General features: G+C 31.1%; 1 protein-coding gene across 1 annotated transcript; it reads right to left on the bottom strand.

The window, feature by feature from the left end:
• Positions 1 to 3,067: 3,067 nt before the first annotated feature.
• On the bottom strand, positions 3,068 to 11,677 carry LOC7461824 (kinesin-like protein KIN-4C). The gene is made up of 28 exons (XM_002301060.4): positions 11,517 to 11,677; positions 11,225 to 11,371; positions 10,950 to 11,096; positions 10,702 to 10,854; positions 10,370 to 10,623; positions 9,939 to 10,117; positions 9,671 to 9,795; positions 9,333 to 9,369; positions 9,144 to 9,235; positions 8,939 to 9,055; positions 8,743 to 8,856; positions 8,575 to 8,658; positions 8,282 to 8,489; positions 7,775 to 7,875; positions 7,295 to 7,393; positions 7,090 to 7,203; positions 6,903 to 7,019; positions 6,732 to 6,812; positions 6,372 to 6,443; positions 6,222 to 6,297; positions 6,107 to 6,138; positions 5,895 to 5,980; positions 5,580 to 5,651; positions 5,245 to 5,472; positions 4,934 to 5,078; positions 4,525 to 4,599; positions 3,865 to 4,407; positions 3,068 to 3,755 (listed from the first exon to the last, which is right to left on the bottom strand). Exons 2-28 carry the CDS (start codon positions 11,333 to 11,335, stop codon positions 3,345 to 3,347), a joined length of 3,873 nt encoding a protein of 1,290 aa, XP_002301096.1. The 5' UTR covers positions 11,336 to 11,371; positions 11,517 to 11,677; the 3' UTR covers positions 3,068 to 3,344.
• Positions 11,678 to 18,850: the final 7,173 nt, after the last annotated feature.

Here is an 18,850-nt window from a genome sequence, read left to right as displayed (position 1 = left end):
ATTTAATCCGGTTGAGTTAATAACTCAAATCACAAGTTTGACAAGTTAAGTCACAAAACTCAGTCTATTTTTTTCTAATTTATCTTTTTTTAGTTGAGATCTATTTTTAATTTCTTTTGAAAATAATTTTCAAATTTATATTTCAATTAATACCACTCATTTGTGATTTGTTTTTTACTTATTTAACATTTTTGGATAAAGATTTTTTTAAAAAATATTGTATGTATTTAATTTTTGAAGATATTTTTCTATACATTCATAATTGTTTTTTAATCTTTTGTATAGATGAATTTTATTTTTGAAAATAATTTTTTTATTTTCATATAATATTTCTAATATATGCAATATTGCATAATATTGTTTATTCTCTTTTATTTTATTCAATCAATTTAATATGTGTGTCTATCTCTTTTATTATTTGATTGAATAAAAAAGTTATTTTAATAAAAAAAATTGAAAACACAACCCGATAAATATTTTATCTTGCGAGATTAAATATCTTGATCTATGTTTATCTTTTGATCTTTTTAATTTTATTTTTAGTTATTATTAATGATTTTTTTTATTTATTAAAAAATATAGTTTTTGATTTATTTAATTATATGTATGAATAATATTTTTTATTTGCACTTAAAAGTTTTTTAATTACAAAAACATGTCAAGATAATTTGTATATATAATTTTTTTACGTAAAAAAATATTTAACTCATGAAAAAACATGATTTAAATAGCTAGTTTTATTAAAAATGTAAAACTAAAATGTACTCTCACTCTTTACTTGGATGCCACCACGTTTCTCTCTATAAAAAAATTCTACTATTGTATTTTACCATTTTGCGTCTCAATTACTATTTACTGCCATGTTTGCGCTCCAAGATGGAGTTGTTTTATATATATATTATTTTTGTTTGTGTTATTCAAAATATTCTTTATATACAAATATATGTTCAAATAATAATGATTTGAATTAGTTTGAGTTAACTTGATGAACACATGAGATATGAAATTTATATATCTTATAGAATGTAAAATTAAAAAAATCATAAAACTCAAGTTCCACTAACTTAATCTCAAATGATGAAATTGATAAAAAAAAATTAACTTATAAAAAAAAGTGTTTAAGAAAAAAATTAAGTTAACTCAGGTTAACTCTACTAACCTGCCATTCATGACATGAAATCATGATTAAAACATTTATTTTTTAAAAAAGATCTAGAAAAAATTATCAAAGTTAAGTAAAAAAACATTGAAAAAAAAAGTCATTTATGACTAACTTGAATAACTCGACCCCATAAAAAAAAAAAACTCAAGACTCAATAGTCTAATATCAAAGGACAAAAATGCAAAAAAAAAATCATTGAAAAAGAAATCTAAAAAACCCGGGTTAACTTGACTAACCCGCGACTCAGAATAACCCTATAAAATAAGAAAATGAAAAAAAAACAATTAAAAAATTGAGGACCAAAATCAGAAAAAAAAAATGAAATAAAATATTGAGGGAAAAAATAAAATAAAAAACAAACTAAGAAAAGGATGAAAGAATAACAATTACAATAATGGGGACCAAAATTGGATAAAAAAAATCAATGAAAGAAAGTGTTGAGGGATAAAATTGAAAAAATAAATAAATTAAGAAAAGGATAAAAGAAAAAAGTAATCAAAAGAATAAGTACCATAATTGATATAAAAATAAATAAAACCAAATAGAAATGGACGAAATTGAAAAAAAAAATCTAAAACAAATAAAGACTAATCAAAAAAAGAAGAACTACAATTGCAAGAAAAACTAAATGGCAGGACAATTGTGAGTTTTGGTTGACTCAGAGCAATTTCAAGTAAATGAGAGAAAAAAAATAAAAAGTTGGATCTTTTTGGCCTCCAAAGCATGCGTCTCTCAAAGGGTGCGAGCGATGTCAACTCGTTGGCACGTGCTACGCACATACCAATTACTTTTTTTTATTATTATTAAAAGATTGATTTGCCCATAATTCAAATAGATTATAAAAAAAAACATGATGAAAATACTAAAATATTCATTTATCTATTTTTTATATTTTTTACTCAAAGGAAAATAGAGTAATTTTACTATTTTAAAATAGGAAAGACACAAAAACCCCTCTCATCTTTTAATTTTTTGTTTACTTTTTTAAGACATTTATGTCATTTAATTGTGCAAGAAAAAGTTAATAGAACATTATTCCTCCAATTATTTCTATAATATCAAATAAGTCCCCTTGAAAATACCATTTTACCTCATAAAAAAGCCATTTGATTTTTGTAATGAAGGGTAAAATATCATTGTATTGTAGCAATTTACAATACAAAGAATCTAACCCACAATAAAAACTAATAGGGTTTAGGTTTTTTTATTAATTAACTAATTAATTAATTATATAATGAAGGGTAAAAATGTCATTGTATTGTAGCAATGAAAGACTCATAATAATCATGAAAAACCAATAATAATCATGAAAAACCCAATCCATTTTGGAAGTTTTCACGGATTCGTATCTGCATGAGAAATATATATATATATATATATTGGAATTACATGAAACATGAGAAATTTGTAAAATTTATAAATTCATACATAGAATAAAGCATGTGTAACAAAACTAGGATTCTTTATCTCATTGCAAACTTTGAACACTAAAAAAAATGGTTTTAAGAACTAAATCAAGAAATAAATTAGGAAAATCATTTTCCAATTAATAAAAATATTTTTTAAAAAGGATAGTATGACCGATTTGTGTTGTCAGTCTCACTAATTGTTTTGAATTATATGATTTAAATAGATTGTGAAAAAAGAACGGCAGGAAGTTGAGGTGGTTTATTGTCGTGTTTTCAGTTTTTTGTTTTTAAAAACCAATTTAAAAACCAATGTTATAAAAAATATATAAAGCCAACAATTCATTGTTAAAAAAATTAACCAAATAAAATGGTCTTCTTGTTTTTTCCTATTTTGTTTGAAAGTAGAAAATGATACCGCACAACTTCAATTTTTTTACCATTTGTTAAAATGCGCTTAAATTTCTATCCATGGCATCAAATGTTCAGAGAAGAGAGGTGAACTTTTCAATGGACCAATGAAATATGAATCTGTATCGACATTAACAAAGAATTCATACAAAATAATAGGAGAGCAAAGCATCACATCGGAGAGACAGACATGAATTCCTAATCTAAATCTGTCTTGTTTGATTTCTAGAAAGAAATCAATTACACAATTACCCAGCACAGCGGAGTACACAATCAATCAAGGTACCAATAGAGCTCCATGTCCACCTTCATTTTTTCCAAACAAATCCATCCAAAAAATAATCTTAGCGGTACTGGTATACATGTTAACCGCCGTAGTTCTCCTTCTCATCGGATGTTCTTTTCGGTCGGGCAGGGCTTCTGGTAGGAAGCACACCGGTCTCCTTATTTATTGATTCTTCTGCTTGATCAGCATTCCTGTCTCTCAGAAAGATGCCACCATGTGAAGCTGATCTCATAGCCCTCGGTAGCCTCAAAGGAATTTCCGCCTCGCTTGCACCATTATCTGTTTCACTTACAGTGTTTGGTGCAGCCGATCGCATAGCCCTAGGTAACTTCAAAGGAATGTCTGCTTCGCTTGCACCATTATCATCAGCCTTTTGGGGGGCAGCTTCAGTGTTTTCTGATTTTGTGGTGGGTGGAGGAACAGGAACAAGCTGAATTACTGATTTGCGCCATTTCTTTCTCTGGTTTGCGTTTGGTGCATTGGATTTGGCCTGCAGGAGATACGAATTAGAAGATAATAACGATAAAAAAAAAAAAAAAAGAGGAAAACCAATTTGCAAAAAAAAGAATCACTAATTGATTGCTTCGAAACGAGCATACCATCGTGTTGCCTATATCGGACAGAGGCTTCCTTCCCACCACACTATCATCACTTGTTTCTCTAGGCTTCTCAACTAGGGCACTTTCTAGCAACATTGCACCATGAGAAGCAAGGACCTGATTGTTTTCTGTTTCATTAGATCCAAGTTCCGAATCTGGAATTGTAGTAGCTCCTCTATTAGAACATTTATTTGGCATGCAGCCACACGATATCCCACAACAACCCCCAGATGCTCGACACTGGCACTTGGATGTCTTGCATAATGAGTATTTACTACAAGCACAACATACTGGAACAGCAGTGGCTGCCTCACCAGAACAATCTGACTTGGAGTTTTCAGGATCATGGATATCTCCTGTACTGGAACGGGCTTTGTTTTTTAAATTTATTTTCTTTCTCTGCCGCTTCCCTGACATTACCCATTCATCATCAGTCGCCTCTTTCTCTGATTGTACCCATTCATCATCCATCAAATCATTATCTGAATGTTCTGATTCAGATGTATCCATATCATCCAATATGATAGGGGTGCTTTGTTGTGCCTGAACAAACAAACAAACAAACCGATAAATAAAGAAAAGGCTATGGGATTAGGGAATAGCGAAGAATTCATTTGTAAGACTATCCAGCAATACAAGCTTATATATCTATAAATATACCTGTCTATGCATGTCGAGCTTGCATCCTTCAGAATCGGCCTCACTTTTGGTGGAGTATTTTTTCAATGCTGAACTCTGTTAATAGATCATGCAATCAGTATTTGATAAATTGAGAAATTGTTCAAACAAAATAGAAATAGGAAGATGAAGACAGAATTTTCCAAGTTAAAAACATCTACCTAATTTTACAAAATCCAAGGTGACAAACGCAATTCACGAGATTCAAACAAGAAATATTCAATATAAAAAAAAACTACAAAAATCTATATTTATACTGCATACTAAGGAACAAGTAAACGATATAATGCATACTAAGGACCATAAGCAAGACTAATATTCAACTTTTCTTTTTAAATCTGCTGTGTGACTCCAAACCAGATTAGGAACAAGTAATTGATAAACAGCTAACCTGTAACTTCACTTGATGAAAGAGTTCTGCCTTCTGCATTTCAAGATGCCTGGCCAGAGTAGTCAGTTTCACCACTTTTTCCTTCAAATCTCTTATTTCAGTATCCTTTTCTCTCCAGTCAACTTCTTTATCTCGCAACAAGCACCTAAAAACATAGGAGTAATCCGGATAAATCAATTACACGCAACATGTAAAACCATAGCCCTGTTCACGTTACATTGAAAAGAAGCTAGCCAATCCAGATAATAAAGCTCTGATCAAATATTTTGACTTAAGAAACTCAGAAAAATAAAACTGAAGAAGGTCATCACCTGGTGGAGGATGCTATATTGAACAAATAACTCATCACGTTTTTTGCATCAGCAAGTGACCGAACTTGATTCCAACGTCCTCTTCCACTAAAGCCCCGTCCATGCTCTTCTGCTTCTGACAATTGTGATGCCATCGAAACCAAGGTGCTAGAAGAAGCAGCAAGCATGTTTTCAAGAGCAAAAATCCTTGAATTTCTAGCCCCAGGAGACATCGCTGGCGAGCAATCACTGCATTGTTAAAGCCAATTATCTAATTGTTAACTTCCTCAAACTTAATGTTAATATAAAGTCATAAGAGGCCATGAAGGGAAATCAAGATGGAGAAAACGAATCACCTTGAATTAGTTTGTTTAAGTATCTCTGCTTCTTCCTTCAACTTTGCAACTTCGTTGGCCATTCTAGCTCTCCTGAAATAACAAGAGGATTTACTTGAATTAGCTAGCGTGGAAGAGCACTGATAGGCAGCCTCAAAGATGTCCTTCATTTGGATAATAAATAGCAAACTAATCAAGGTAACAAATCAAGCGCATCCTCTCACTGTATACTGATGAAGATACAAATATTCTCACAAAGAAATAAGTTTAAAAGGAAATGAATTGAAGATTTTTACAGAATATGCATGAAGTTAAGATGCAAAATCAGTGACTCACTCTTGCAGTTGACGCTCATACTCAGAACGTACTTCATGTATGCGTAATGTGACTTCAAGCTCATGCTCAATTGCCTGCATCAGAGCCTTCACATTGAAAATAAATTGTGTTAGGAGCAAGTCTCAGAAAAATAACAAACCAAAGCCTAATAACAATTATTTATTTATGCACATTCAAAATGCATAATTCTGTCTTAAGACTAAAAGTAGTACCTGAATTCCAGGGCCATTGCCATTTCCAACACCTGTAGTATAGGAAAGTAAATTTTCAACAAAATATTGTTTACAGAAAACAAAAGGGAGGGCAGGAAGTAGTAAATCCACCGACCAATCTTTCTTGATTCTAAAAGCTCTTTTAGCCTTTTTGTAGCCATAGAAGCTTCTTCTGTCTTTCTTTGTAGCACCTGTTTCGAAATACCAAAAGTCAGTAGAATACTTCTGTAAATTAGAAATAGCGTTCTTAATGCACATCAATTACCATTTTCTGCCTTTGATTCAAAGCTAACAACTTGTGCATCTCGTACTCATTTCTCCTGCCTTCTTTCTTAAGCTGGTAATGAATAAAAAATGTGATCCAAAGAGAATTAATTTCCGTGTCATTTAGAATCTACGGAGGCATGAAAGCAACATCGAGGATCTAGGATAAATACAATTTCCTTTAATAATAACATTTCTAAGGAAAATATTGTTTTATACTTGCTTTTTTACATCTGTGATAAATACAATCCTCTTTATAAGAAAAATATTTATCTTAAGCTTTGTAAATTATGATCGCACAAAATTTGATAAAATCATACATTAAATATTTAAGGACAGACAATTTTTTTCCTTTATGCACCTGAAGAACTTCTTTTTCCCTCGATGCCTTCCATAACCTGAATTGCTCAGATTCTTGCTTGATCTTATGTTGAAGTTGGACCTGGAAACAAATAGGCACGTTAATACTGTGATAAAAGGAATTGTAACTTAAAATAACTATAAACAAACCTTTTGTCTAACAAAATCGCACCTTTTGAGTCTTGATTCTCTGAATCTCCTCATGCAGTCGTCTTGCAGCCTCATCACTCTTTTGTTTTTGTCTCAATAATTGAGCTTGAGCATCTTGTTTCTTCTTCAACTCTGCAACCTGCAAAGCAGAATATGAATCCGAGAATAATTGCAACTGACAGTATAAGTCTGTGCAGACTCACACTCACCTGTGCCTCAAGGACTGTCAACTTTTGAAGATACTCATCCTTTAATTTTTTAGCACCGTCATCAGAAGTAGATGATATATTGACAAGATTGCATCTCAATTCCCCAATCTCTTTCTGTGCATTGACAACAAAGACGGATTAATATACAAAGATGAACCTTGAAAGACTGGAAACATAACATGTCTAGTATTACAAAAGCACTGACCTGCAAAACCTTCTTTTCTTGTTCTAAATCGTGAACTTTCTTCTCATAATGTTGCTTAAGAACTGAAGTATCCACACTTGTAAAACGCTTCATTTCAGCCTTCAAAAATTAAAGGAAAAGGGAATGAAGGGCAGTGCTCAAAATGCCAACAAATTGTAGAATAAAAATAAGGAACTGCAGGTCCTAGACAGTCAAAACATAAAGAATCACATACACCTACTATTCCTATATTTTATTTATGTCAGAACTAGTAAGAGTTTCTTTTGTGGCTTAATTAGAAACTTTTGTATGCGGTTGCTCATGAATGAGAGACTTCTGTGGTTCAAAATCTTCTTCCACCTCATGAAACGGCAGGTCGTTTATTGAGCAGAAAACAGCAGCAGCAGCCAAAAAGTAGTTAGCGGTAGATATTACATCTAATTTTGACAGCACAGGAGTGGAAAGGATAAATTATACAAAAAATAGTTGAGCTGCCTTTACCTCCTTTTGTTCAAGTTTTCTGTCCAATTCTTTCAGCTCCCAGTCCAATTTTTCTTGAAGAGAAGAATGTTCTAGCTCTTTTTCATCATCTTCAACTTCATCTGTAGTTGAATCAAAGGAAAATGATTTCAACAATTTTATACAGCTACATCTCACTGGTGAAAATAAAATGCAAAGTTGAATAGAAAAAACAGAAACAGCAAATAAAACGATGCTGAGCATCAATAGTTATCGAAGGCATAGCTTCTCTAACTAATGATTTTGTGTGACCTACCCATAAAGCTGCCAGATTTAAAAAAATATGCATGGTTTTGTCGCCCATGAGACCAGCATTACCAACATTAAAGATTAAATATTCAACAACCAAACAACAAATTTACCAAGTAATTCAATTGGAGTGTTCATCATGAAATGAAATACAAAAATGGGGGAAAGACTTTTCAATAATATAAAATAAGAAAACTAACAATCGCACAACAAAATGAGTTAGAATTTCTTATATGTTACCTGAAATGTCTGCTGCTTTTGTGTCAGAATTGGATGAAAACTCATTTAGAGATTGTAACAAAGCATTTTTTGAGCCAAACCTCTCATCATCTGAGTTGATATAATCAACAAATTGAATACACTTCGAGTTGGACAAGTTTTTCAAATGCAGCAGCTCTCCTTCTAACTCTTGAATTTTTGATACATACTTTTTCACTAAATCATAATCCTGAAAGATGCTTTAAAACTTTGTGTCATAAAAGAATTTTATCTCGAAAGCTACAATAAGACTGCATCAATCAATTCACACTAACCTGACTTGTACTGGAGTCAATCTCATCCCATGATTTACCATTTCGAGCTGATTCAATTTGCATTATCAATTTGTCCTTTTCAACCTGAAATATTGACTCAGTTGTAATCAATACAAAATAAACATTACAAGAAAGATAATAATTAAAGTAACACACAAACTTAATAACCTGAGCTTCGACAGCACGTTGATTCAAATGTTCGCAGGTGAGTTGTCTTTCATGAAGCTCTCGTTTTAGTTCAGCATTACTCCCTTCAAGCAACGATACTTTGTGTTTGAGTATCTAAAAGAACACATATCATTAAGTAGTTGAATTTAGAAGACAAGGAGCAGATGTGGGTATTATTTATCACAAATTGATGTACCTGAAGCTCGTCAAATGGGATGGTTGCATCACCACGATAAAATAACAGTTCAGCCTGCAATTGCTCAATTTGGCTTCTCATTCGCTGCATTTGAGCAGACATTGGATCACGATTGACCTAAGAACAAGGGGGGAAATGTCACGAACATGAAAAGAAAGGCATGACAAAACACAACACAACAAACAAGTGAAGAAGGCAAAATTACCACTGCTTTGTTTTGAATATTGCGAGCACGATTTGCGTATTTCAAAGTATTCAAGGTCTCCTCCGCATTTGTGTCAGCAGGGCTAACACATGCTATAATAATACGACAATCAAACTGTTGAAGGGAGAAATCTAAAATGCAAAAGTAAACTTCAAGGATTGCGATGCATAAAGATAATAAATGGCATACCAATCATCACCGTTTTGCTGTTTCCTCCCAAAGAATCCTAGAAATTCAAATTCCAGTGACAGCAATAAGCAAGCTTCTATCATGAGAGAATTCATACTTTAAACCAAAAGCAATCACCATGTAGAGCTTACATTTTCACTGCAGTCAATGAAATCTCCCTGAACTATTTCGCAATATTGCAAACGATCCATCAATATAGCTTTTATTTATGTTTTCTTGCCTTTTTTAATAAAGAATTAACCCATATATTTAAGAAATCATTTGATCATGAACCACAAAAGTTACAAGATTTTGTATTGATATTAGAGGCTTAGATCAACATTAACTAACTCCTTTACCTGTAACAAGCGTGTCAACTTGCTGTCGCGATAAGGAATATGGCCCCCTTCTTTCCTTTTCTTCTCGTCACCCAATGCACTTATCACATTTCCAAGGGCCAGCAAACCCTTATTGATATGGATGCCTAAAACATGAAAAATCATCAAATTTTTTAACAAGATAAACAAAATAAAACAAACATTGCAGGCCACCATTGCACTTTAAGCATTCCTGTTGAATCATATCAGGAATTCTCATTCTCAGCATTATAACAAACAATGGGACTACCTTCCTTGAAACGCATGCCATCTGCTCCTGTTCTTTTTGCACGTTCTGATCCAGCAAGGTCAACCAAGTGTAGTTTTGCACATAACATGTCATCACCGAATTCATCATTATTTACTCCGCTTGGACAGGAAGAAATTTTCTTTTGCTCCATGGTAATTGTAAATATAGCATGCGAGCGACTGGAAACAATGCAACAAGTCTTTAAAATAGTAAATTTAGATGAGAAAATTAACAAAGAAAAGTGCAAAGAGATAACAACAATTGCATTACACATGTTAAGTTCTTTTGGTGGGATTAGACAACTTCAAGTAAAAACAGGTCAGAAAAGGCTTATTCATCAACCGTTTGAAACCATGAGCTCTTTGAAACCAACCTTATGACAGAACAATGACAAAAACTAAGTTAGAGTAATGACATGGTGAAATCCACACCTCGATTGACTGTTCATGTTAGTGCTGCCAGTTGCACGACATAGAGACCCATGCGACAAGTAAGATGCCATCTCCTCTTTATTTCTAACTTCTGCTTCAGTGACACCAGCAAGCGTGATCCCTCCATTTACTGTTTCTCTTATCTGAATTGGTACTCTAGCAGGCACCGCAGGCTTTGCAGAATTCACCCCTTCGGCTTTAGAGAAAACTGCCGAATTGGGATCGAGCAAATCGAACACCTCTTCCTTAAATATCTGTTCATTTACCATCAGAAAATTAGCACATGGCTTTACAACAGGTACACAGAGTTATTGCATTGAAGCACATTTTACCTCAATAAATGAAACCCGTATCAAAAACTCTGTCGATTCTTGAGCAGTCTCCACTCTCTTAAATATACTATCCATTACTTTCGGTATAATCCCACTATTACTTCCTTCTCCAGTGTAGCTAGTCCCCATAGTATACGTTTTCCCCGAACCAGTCTAATTTTTAACAAACAAGACACCCCGTGTTAAAATCATAAATATACACAGACTAGCAAACAAAAGAAATTCACCAAACAAATTAGACGTTAGACCTGGCCATATGCAAGGACGGTGGCATTGTAGCCATTTAAAAGTGCCTCTACCAGTGGAGCAACACAATCGTTGAAAATATCTGAAGAAGGTGACGCCGTGCTCTTATACACGTAATCGTAAGTGAACGAATGCGAGCCGATCTGAACCTGAATTTTTTTTTTTAAGCAAACAGTCAATTTAACAAATAAAATCAGATATTTAACGGTATTAATTATTGAAACCTGGAAAATGTAAGACAATGAGATTTGAAAAGGAGTGAAGGGCGATACGATACCTGCGGCTCTCCAGGAACAACGGTGATGATGTCTGTACAACCATTGAGAAGCTCTGGTGTGATCAACGGCCGAATATTAACTGCAACTCTCACGCACTCCGAGTTCTCCATCTCTGTTTTTTTCAAAATCGATTCGGGCACGAAAACCTAAACCATGTCCAGTATTGAAACCACAAGCCAGATTAAAATCAAATGCACAATGACGTTAGAGAAACAAGAGAAGGAGAGATTTAAATCCACGCTAACATTTCTGGTAAAGCATGAATTGACGAAACAGAGATCTGTGAGCTACCTGAGGGAGACGGAGAAATTAGGATTTTTTTTATTATTGTTGAGGGTTAGATTATCAGAGAGAAAGACATGAATGAAGGAAAGGAGAGAGTGGGGTTGTGTTTTTTTGAAAGGGTGTGTGGGGGGATGGAATTGATTAAGATTATTGAAGTGGAATTAAGGAAAAGGCGCTTCAAGTCCGAATTCAAATGTTTAGTGAGGGTAAGTCACGTGGGGGGGATGTGGTGATTGGCAACGGCACATTGCGGTCTTTCGAGTTGTATTTTCAAACCATCCGATCCGGACAGCCTCGCCTCCTTCCTAGGTTTGTTTTGGAAAAATACAACCAGTATCAATTCAAAATAACTAGCTTGTATGGACTGCAAAACCATTTTTTATTCATCAAGTCAAATTTATATATATATTATTTATAACTTTCAGAATTTTTTTTATAGAAGTTATTTTATCAAACTTTCTAAATTTATCCCTTCTTAAAAAGGAAAGCAAATCTATAATCTTCGAATTTTATGTATTATTGATTTTTATCTTTTTCTTCTTTTTTTAGAATTGTGTTTTGTTGATTTTAAATTTATGACACAGATTACTTTTTATAAACCCCTCTAAAAATACCCTTTAACAAATAACATGAAGACAACATTTATGGTTATTTGAACGAACTAATAAAATTGTTGTGCCTTCTTGTCATTATTGTTAAAATTATGAGTTTGACTAATATAAATATATAATTTTAGGAGTCAATACATATAAACTTAGATTAAAACTTTGAAAATTAATAAAATTGAACTTCACTCATGTAAAATCGATAAACTAAATCAAATTTATAGAAAATCAAGATTTTTCCCTCGAGTTTACAAGTTTATAAAAAATATAAATATACTCGAGTTTACAAGTTTATAGAAAATATAAATATCATCACTGACTTCTAAATTCTACAACTCTATTCACAATTTCACCATTATCTTTCTCCAAAAACTCTATTTTTGCACTTTCACTAAACCTGCTAGAGCTCCATAAATTACACGGTGGAAACGGATGATTATTTTTTGTTCGGTTTGGTTTTTATAAAAAAAATATAACCAAACTGATTTTTTTAAAAAAAACCGAAACCAGTTCAAACCGACCGGTTTCAGTTCAATTTTTTTGGACAAAAACCGGTTCACACCGGTTGTGGCTCGGTTTTTTCCGGTTTTTTTGGTTCTAGGCTTATAAAACCGAACCGGCCAGTTTTTTTAAAATTTTAATCGGTTTTTTTTTCACAGTTTGGTTTTTTCAATTGTCTTTTTTTCTAATTTTCTCAATTTTTTAGTTTTTTTTTCACCCCTCTAAAAACCTCCAGGGCAAGCCCGAAAGTTGCAACAAATAATGGCACTTTGGAGGTATGGCATGAGATTTCATTATTGTTCTGAGGATACCAAGCAGGTTACTAGGTTTTGATTTGGGGTAGAAGGATAGTAACTGGAAAGTTGACTCAAAGATTAACCGGAGCGAAGTAGTTGATCTTAGCACATAAATAACCATATAGATTTTTTTTTTTCCTATTAAGTGAATAGAATCATATTAGTCACTAAAGTATTTCAAATAAATTGAGTATGGTTTTTGATATTATTCCATGAGATCCCTTGCAATACCAAGCATAAAATAAATAGTATCATATATTCTTCAAAAAAAAACCTTGAACAAGAGCATAGTTTTGAAACCCGGCCCGATCCGGGGATGCAACCGAACCGGGTTGAAAAAAAAAAAAAACTTGGTGTGACCTGATTGATCTGGTGACTCAAAACCCAGGCCGGGTTTGAAAACTATAAACAAGAGGGTTGTTTTTTGTTCACACGAGATTGATGAAAACAAAACACAATCTCCTTTTATTCTTTTGTTCAGCATTCTTGAGTTTTCTAAAATCAATTACCAAATTCACATCATAAATTTATAAGTAACTTGAACATTGAAACTTCATATAAAAAAGTTATAACTGGTTCGCTCTAAGATTCAAAATGAAATGAAATTGTTTTTTATTTCTTCGTTTAATTTTCTTTGGTCCACTAACATCATGAATTAAAATTCTTCCTAAACTTTCATCAATATATAATTAATTAAAAAAATTATTTATAATTTTATAATTTTGCAATCTAAATTTATATTATATTTTTAATGTCATGTGAAGCAAAATATTTTTGAATAACCTTGTATCTTATTCACATACATACATATATATATATATATATGTATATATGTATGTATGTATAGATATATGTATGTATAGATATATGTATATGACATTAAAAATATAATGTAATATAATGTGTGTCTATATATATATATATATATATATGATGTCAAGTTGTAGGGAGAGAAAGGATATATTCACATGGCAGCTGGGAGCTCCTGCTGACTCATGTCGTGGCTTGTTTGGATATGTTCGGGAATAAAGTTTGAAATTTCATCCTCCACACTTTTATCCTCAAACTTTTAAACTCTTTTTACTTTGATCCAATCCTTTTGGTATTATAATATAACTCTTAAATTTATTTATTTTTTATACACATTGAATTCAATAGTCCGTGGTTTTTTTAAAAAAACCAGCAAGTTGTTGTTAAAAATTTTCAAAACCAGAAAAAATGATTTTTAAAAACTTTTGACCTCTTTACCCTCCAAGCAATAGCAGCCTTGGATTATCATTACCCCCAAAAATCTTTATTGGATAAAATAATAATAATAATAATAATAATAATAATAATATAAAAAAAGCACATTCTGAAGGGCCTCTTCAAAAGAAGTGGCGGCTAGATTTTTCGAAATAAGATCTCAAGTTCTCAACTACTTCAACGGCTAACCATTTTTTATTTTTCACTTGACCAGTTTACTTTCTTGTTTGTGCTCGCTTTTGGAATCATCATTGCAAAATTTGTATCGAAAGGTAAAAGGAGAAAGTAGATAGGCAGTGTAGCAGTCAAACAAAAAAAAAATATCAAGAAAGAAATTGATTTCTCGTAACGAATATGGTTCAAGTCTCTGAAAATCTCAACCTTTTGAGAAATCCCTATTTTGTTATTGGGCTCCAAAATTTTTGATATTAACTATGATGTGTTCGATTGCAGGCCAGCTGATAGCCACTCGGATTCACCACCGCATGACGATATTAATGGGATATTAATTCCGTACAAATATACAATAAAGCAGAATTTTCTTAATCAATGATTATTTCGGTCATATGATCTAGCTAGTAGGACGAATTTACTTATTTCCTGACTTAAATGCATCTTGAAATCACTTTTACGATGAAATAATGTATGGTGAAACCATTGCATTGTTTTTTGTTTAGACTTTAGACACGAATTAAAAACTAAAAAGGAAGGAAAAATTATTGTAGACTTGGACACACTTCACTGTTCATTGAAAACTATATAATTATCATTTTGCTCTTCACACGCAAAAAAAAAAAAAAATTCAGTGGCCTTATTGTTGGCCATTAGTTATTATGAAGAAATAAGTCTTTTTACTTTTCTTCAACACAATGCAATTATTAAATCACTCTTAAAAAATAAAAAATAAAAAATTATCATCCAGGGTCATTTTCATCTTTTCCTTATGATTAGCACATTTCAATGACAAAAATACCGTTAGAAAGCAAAAATTAATAAATTGACTTCTAGGGGTTATTTTGTCTTTTCACCCTTGTTTGTTTTGTTATAATTATATTGAGTCTGGAAAAATTTAGTCCTTTAATAAATATAAAATATTAATAAAAAAAAACCGACTAGCACGTGCAATGCATGAGCTACTGCTTCAGACACTCCGTTGTTTTTAGGTAACGCGTGTAGTGGCGTTCTGCGATCAATAATGGGCTTCCTTGTTGACTTTTTTTTTTCTTTTCCCTCTCCACCTCGATTTTCGTGCATGTCACTCTAGATTTTCAAAATAGTCATTCAATTTTTTTTTCTTCGAATTTAATCCATATTCTTTTGATTAATACTTTTTATTTGAAATGGTTTTTAAAATTGAAATTTTTTCAATTTCATCCTCCTTTAATTTTTTATCTGTCAGATTTGATCCTTATTTGTTTTGGTTTAAATAATTTTCAGGGTTGATGTTTTTTACAATTGTCATCCTTTATTTTTTTTTCCTATGTGATTTGATCCTCATTTTTTTAATTGCAATTCTTTTTTTTAAAAAATTTATTTTTAATTTAATTTATTTTTTGCGATTTCATCCTCCAAAATTAAATTGGCTGAGAATTGAGCTTCTTTATTGAACCTGAATTTAGAATTACATGGGTTGCAAGTTTGGAAGATTAATCCAAGTTTAGGAGATTCATCCAAATTTGCTTCTTCTTTTTTTCATTTTTAAACTATTTTTTTAGTTTTATCATTCAATATTTTTTTATTTTTCATTTTCATCCTCCTTGAATTTCCTCCTTGAATTTTTTATCTGTCATATCTGATTCATATTCTTTTTATTGCTATTTATTTTGGTTTAAATAAATTTCAGGATTGATGTTTTTTTACAATTTTCATCCTCCTTTATTCTTTTTTGCTATGTGATTTGATCCTTATTCTTTTTACTGGAATTCTTTTTAAATTTTTTTTTTGTAATTTAGTTTATTTTTTGTGATTTCATCCTCCAAAGTTAAATTAGTTGGGAATTAAGCTTATTGATTAAACCTGAATCTAGGATTCCACGGGTTACAAGTTTAAAAGATTAACTCATGTTTAGGGGACCCGGGTTTGCTTGGTTTTTTTTTCTCTTTTTTTGAGCTAATGTTTTTTTATTTAGTTTTATCCTTCAATATTTATTTGTTTTTTAATGTCATCCCATTTTAATTTTTTATTTATCAGATTTAGTCTATATTATTTTGATTGCTATTTGTTTTGTTTCGAATGGTTTTCTGAATTGGATTTTTTTTTACAATTTCATCCTCCTTCAAATTTTTTTCTTACGTGACTTGATCCTTATTCTTTTTATTGCAATTCTTATTTCTTTGGAAAATTTATTTTTTACGATTTCATCTTTCAACATTAAATTAGTTGGAAATTAAGCTTCTTAATTGAATTTAAATTTAAGATTTCACGAGTTGTGAATTTGAGATATCGACCAAGGTTTAGAAGATTTATCCGGGTTTGTTTGTGTTATTTTAAGTTAATGTTTTTTCAATCCTATCATTTAATATTTATTTATTTTTTAAATTCCATCCTCATTCTTTAATCAAACCCAGTGTCAATTGATACCCGATCAAAGCCTAACCATAAGGAGGATAAGTGAAGGAAAAAGAAAAAGACAGATTGTCCAACTGAGTGAAGTCATTGTGATCGTGTCTATAAACTATGGTCGTCAATTTCAAGGGTCAATACAACGTATCACCATCTTTTCATTTCACTCCTTGGATTTTTTTTGCGATTTAACCATTTAACATTTTATTGTTTTACATTTGAGCTAGGGTTAGGCATAGGTGAAAACAACAACCGCGTGAAATTTCTTTTTATAACCAGATTGCTATTTGGGCGGGGTGATCAATTTGCTCTTGACCAGTTAGGTCAAAAAAAGCCACACCTATTTATTTATTTATTTATTAATGTATATGGTGGTTAATTAATTTGATTTGATATACTAATCATGTTTTTATTTTTTATTTCAAATATTTTATCATATGTACAAAAAATAGCGACACTTGCATTTTTAATAATGCAGTAACTGGATTTTGATCCATCCCATAGCAAAGCATGGACTCGGGTAGGATGCATTAAGTCTAAAAAGAAAATATGAGTTAAAAATGAAAGTCTAGATAAATAGAATGCTCCAATTGACTCTTTCACTCAAATAGAACCCTTATTAGTGACAATAAAAATTATTCTAAGGATGGTAATTAATATGTTAATATTATTATACATTTCTTTCACTTTAAATTCACTATGATGTATAAGCTGATGGATTATAATAAATATCACATCGTATAAAACTAGAGTTTGTGCTATTTGAAAATACCATGTGTGTGTAAGTATGTTATTTATAAAGATCAATTTAATTTGTTCTGTATATATCATTGTAATTTATCAAAAAACATCTTAACCAAAAACTTAAATTAACATGTGAGACTTCGAGATATAATTTATATTATTTTTTAAAATTTACAATATCTTGTGTTAGATTTTATCAAATAAAACAGGATAAAAAGATTTGAATTCATGATTATCTGATCAATAAAATTTTGATACCATATTATAATATAATTTTAATTAAAAAACTTAAATCATGAGATTTTAAAATATTATTTATAAAGTTTGTCAAACATATGATTCAACTACGAAACACAAGCTTCATTTGTACATTCGACTCCGCTCAATTCCATTCATTTATACGTATTAACGGGGGGAAACCGTTACCTGTATTAATGGGCCAGGCCTAAGGCAGATTTTCCAAAAGAACATCTTCCAGCTTCAGACCAGAGGCGTTTAAGAATTCGACAAAAGCAAAACTGGTTATGAACACATCTACAACAAAGGAGAAGCCGAGTTCGTTGACAGAACCTTTGAGGGTGTTTGTTACGCATATTATTATAGATGCCAGGGGAAATTGATTATTGAGGATATGATTATTTGTGTATGGTTAAAAATATAAAATTCTCAATGATGTGCCTTTACTATGTCTGTTTCATCCTTGTGAACTCATGAAGAGTTTTTTTTTTTTTAATGCGACTGTTCGGGCTAATTTACGCGTATCTCGATTAATTATACGGGTTCTAAAGTTAATAATCATGTAAATCTTCAATGATCCTGAGAGTTATAAAACTTGAATTGATTATTTTTAAAAATAAATTTATACCTGAGTTATACCAGAATTAAATACATGGAATAATTTATTCTCCTAAATACACCAAACCAGCATTAAAGGACACTTGTCATATCATTTGAAAAGATAATTCAGTCTCAAGTTAATGATGTATCAATCATCAAAAATAAAATAAAAAAACCAATACGATTTTCTTGTTTTTAAAAAAAGAATCACATTCTTGATTTTTTTAAAATATAATATTTTAAGAATTTGATATTTTACTGGAAAACAAAAACACTTTTTTCTTTGGAATATAGGGGCATGCTCGACAATAAAGAAGAAGAAGATTTTACAATATAAAAATAAATAAAAGTAATCCTAAATTATTACTGTTTTTATAAAACCAAAATTATAATTCACAATACTCATCTCAATATCTTGTTTATGTGATAATCTAATTAAATTTATTACTTTTGTTCTATTCATATAAAAAATTATCCTGGAAAAGTTGCATGCTACTTGTAAGCTCAAAAAACAATTCTTGCTATATTTATAGTAAAATAAAAATTTATA

Source organism: Populus trichocarpa, chromosome 2 (assembly GCF_000002775.5).
Source record: "Populus trichocarpa isolate Nisqually-1 chromosome 2, P.trichocarpa_v4.1, whole genome shotgun sequence".
Lineage (NCBI taxonomy): Eukaryota > Viridiplantae > Streptophyta > Magnoliopsida > Malpighiales > Salicaceae > Populus > Populus trichocarpa.
The sequence above is the reverse complement of the archived record's forward strand: the minus strand, read 5'-3'. Positions and strand labels throughout refer to the sequence as shown.

What these genes read in the sequence shown, in the direction of transcription:
- LOC7461824 (XM_002301060.4), bottom strand. Translation starts at nt 11,335, where the DNA reads ATGGAGAACTCGGAGTGCGTGAGAGTTGCAGTTAATATTCGGCCGTTG. An exon ending in CAGCAAAACGGTGATGATTG is followed by an intron (nt 9,236 to 9,332) that starts GTATGCCATTTA and finishes GTATTATTATAG; the next exon opens with CATGTGTTAGCCCTGCTGAC. An exon ending in AAAAGCAGCAGACATTTCAG is followed by an intron (nt 7,876 to 8,281) that starts GTAACATATAAG and finishes ATTCAACTACAG; the next exon opens with ATGAAGTTGAAGATGATGAA.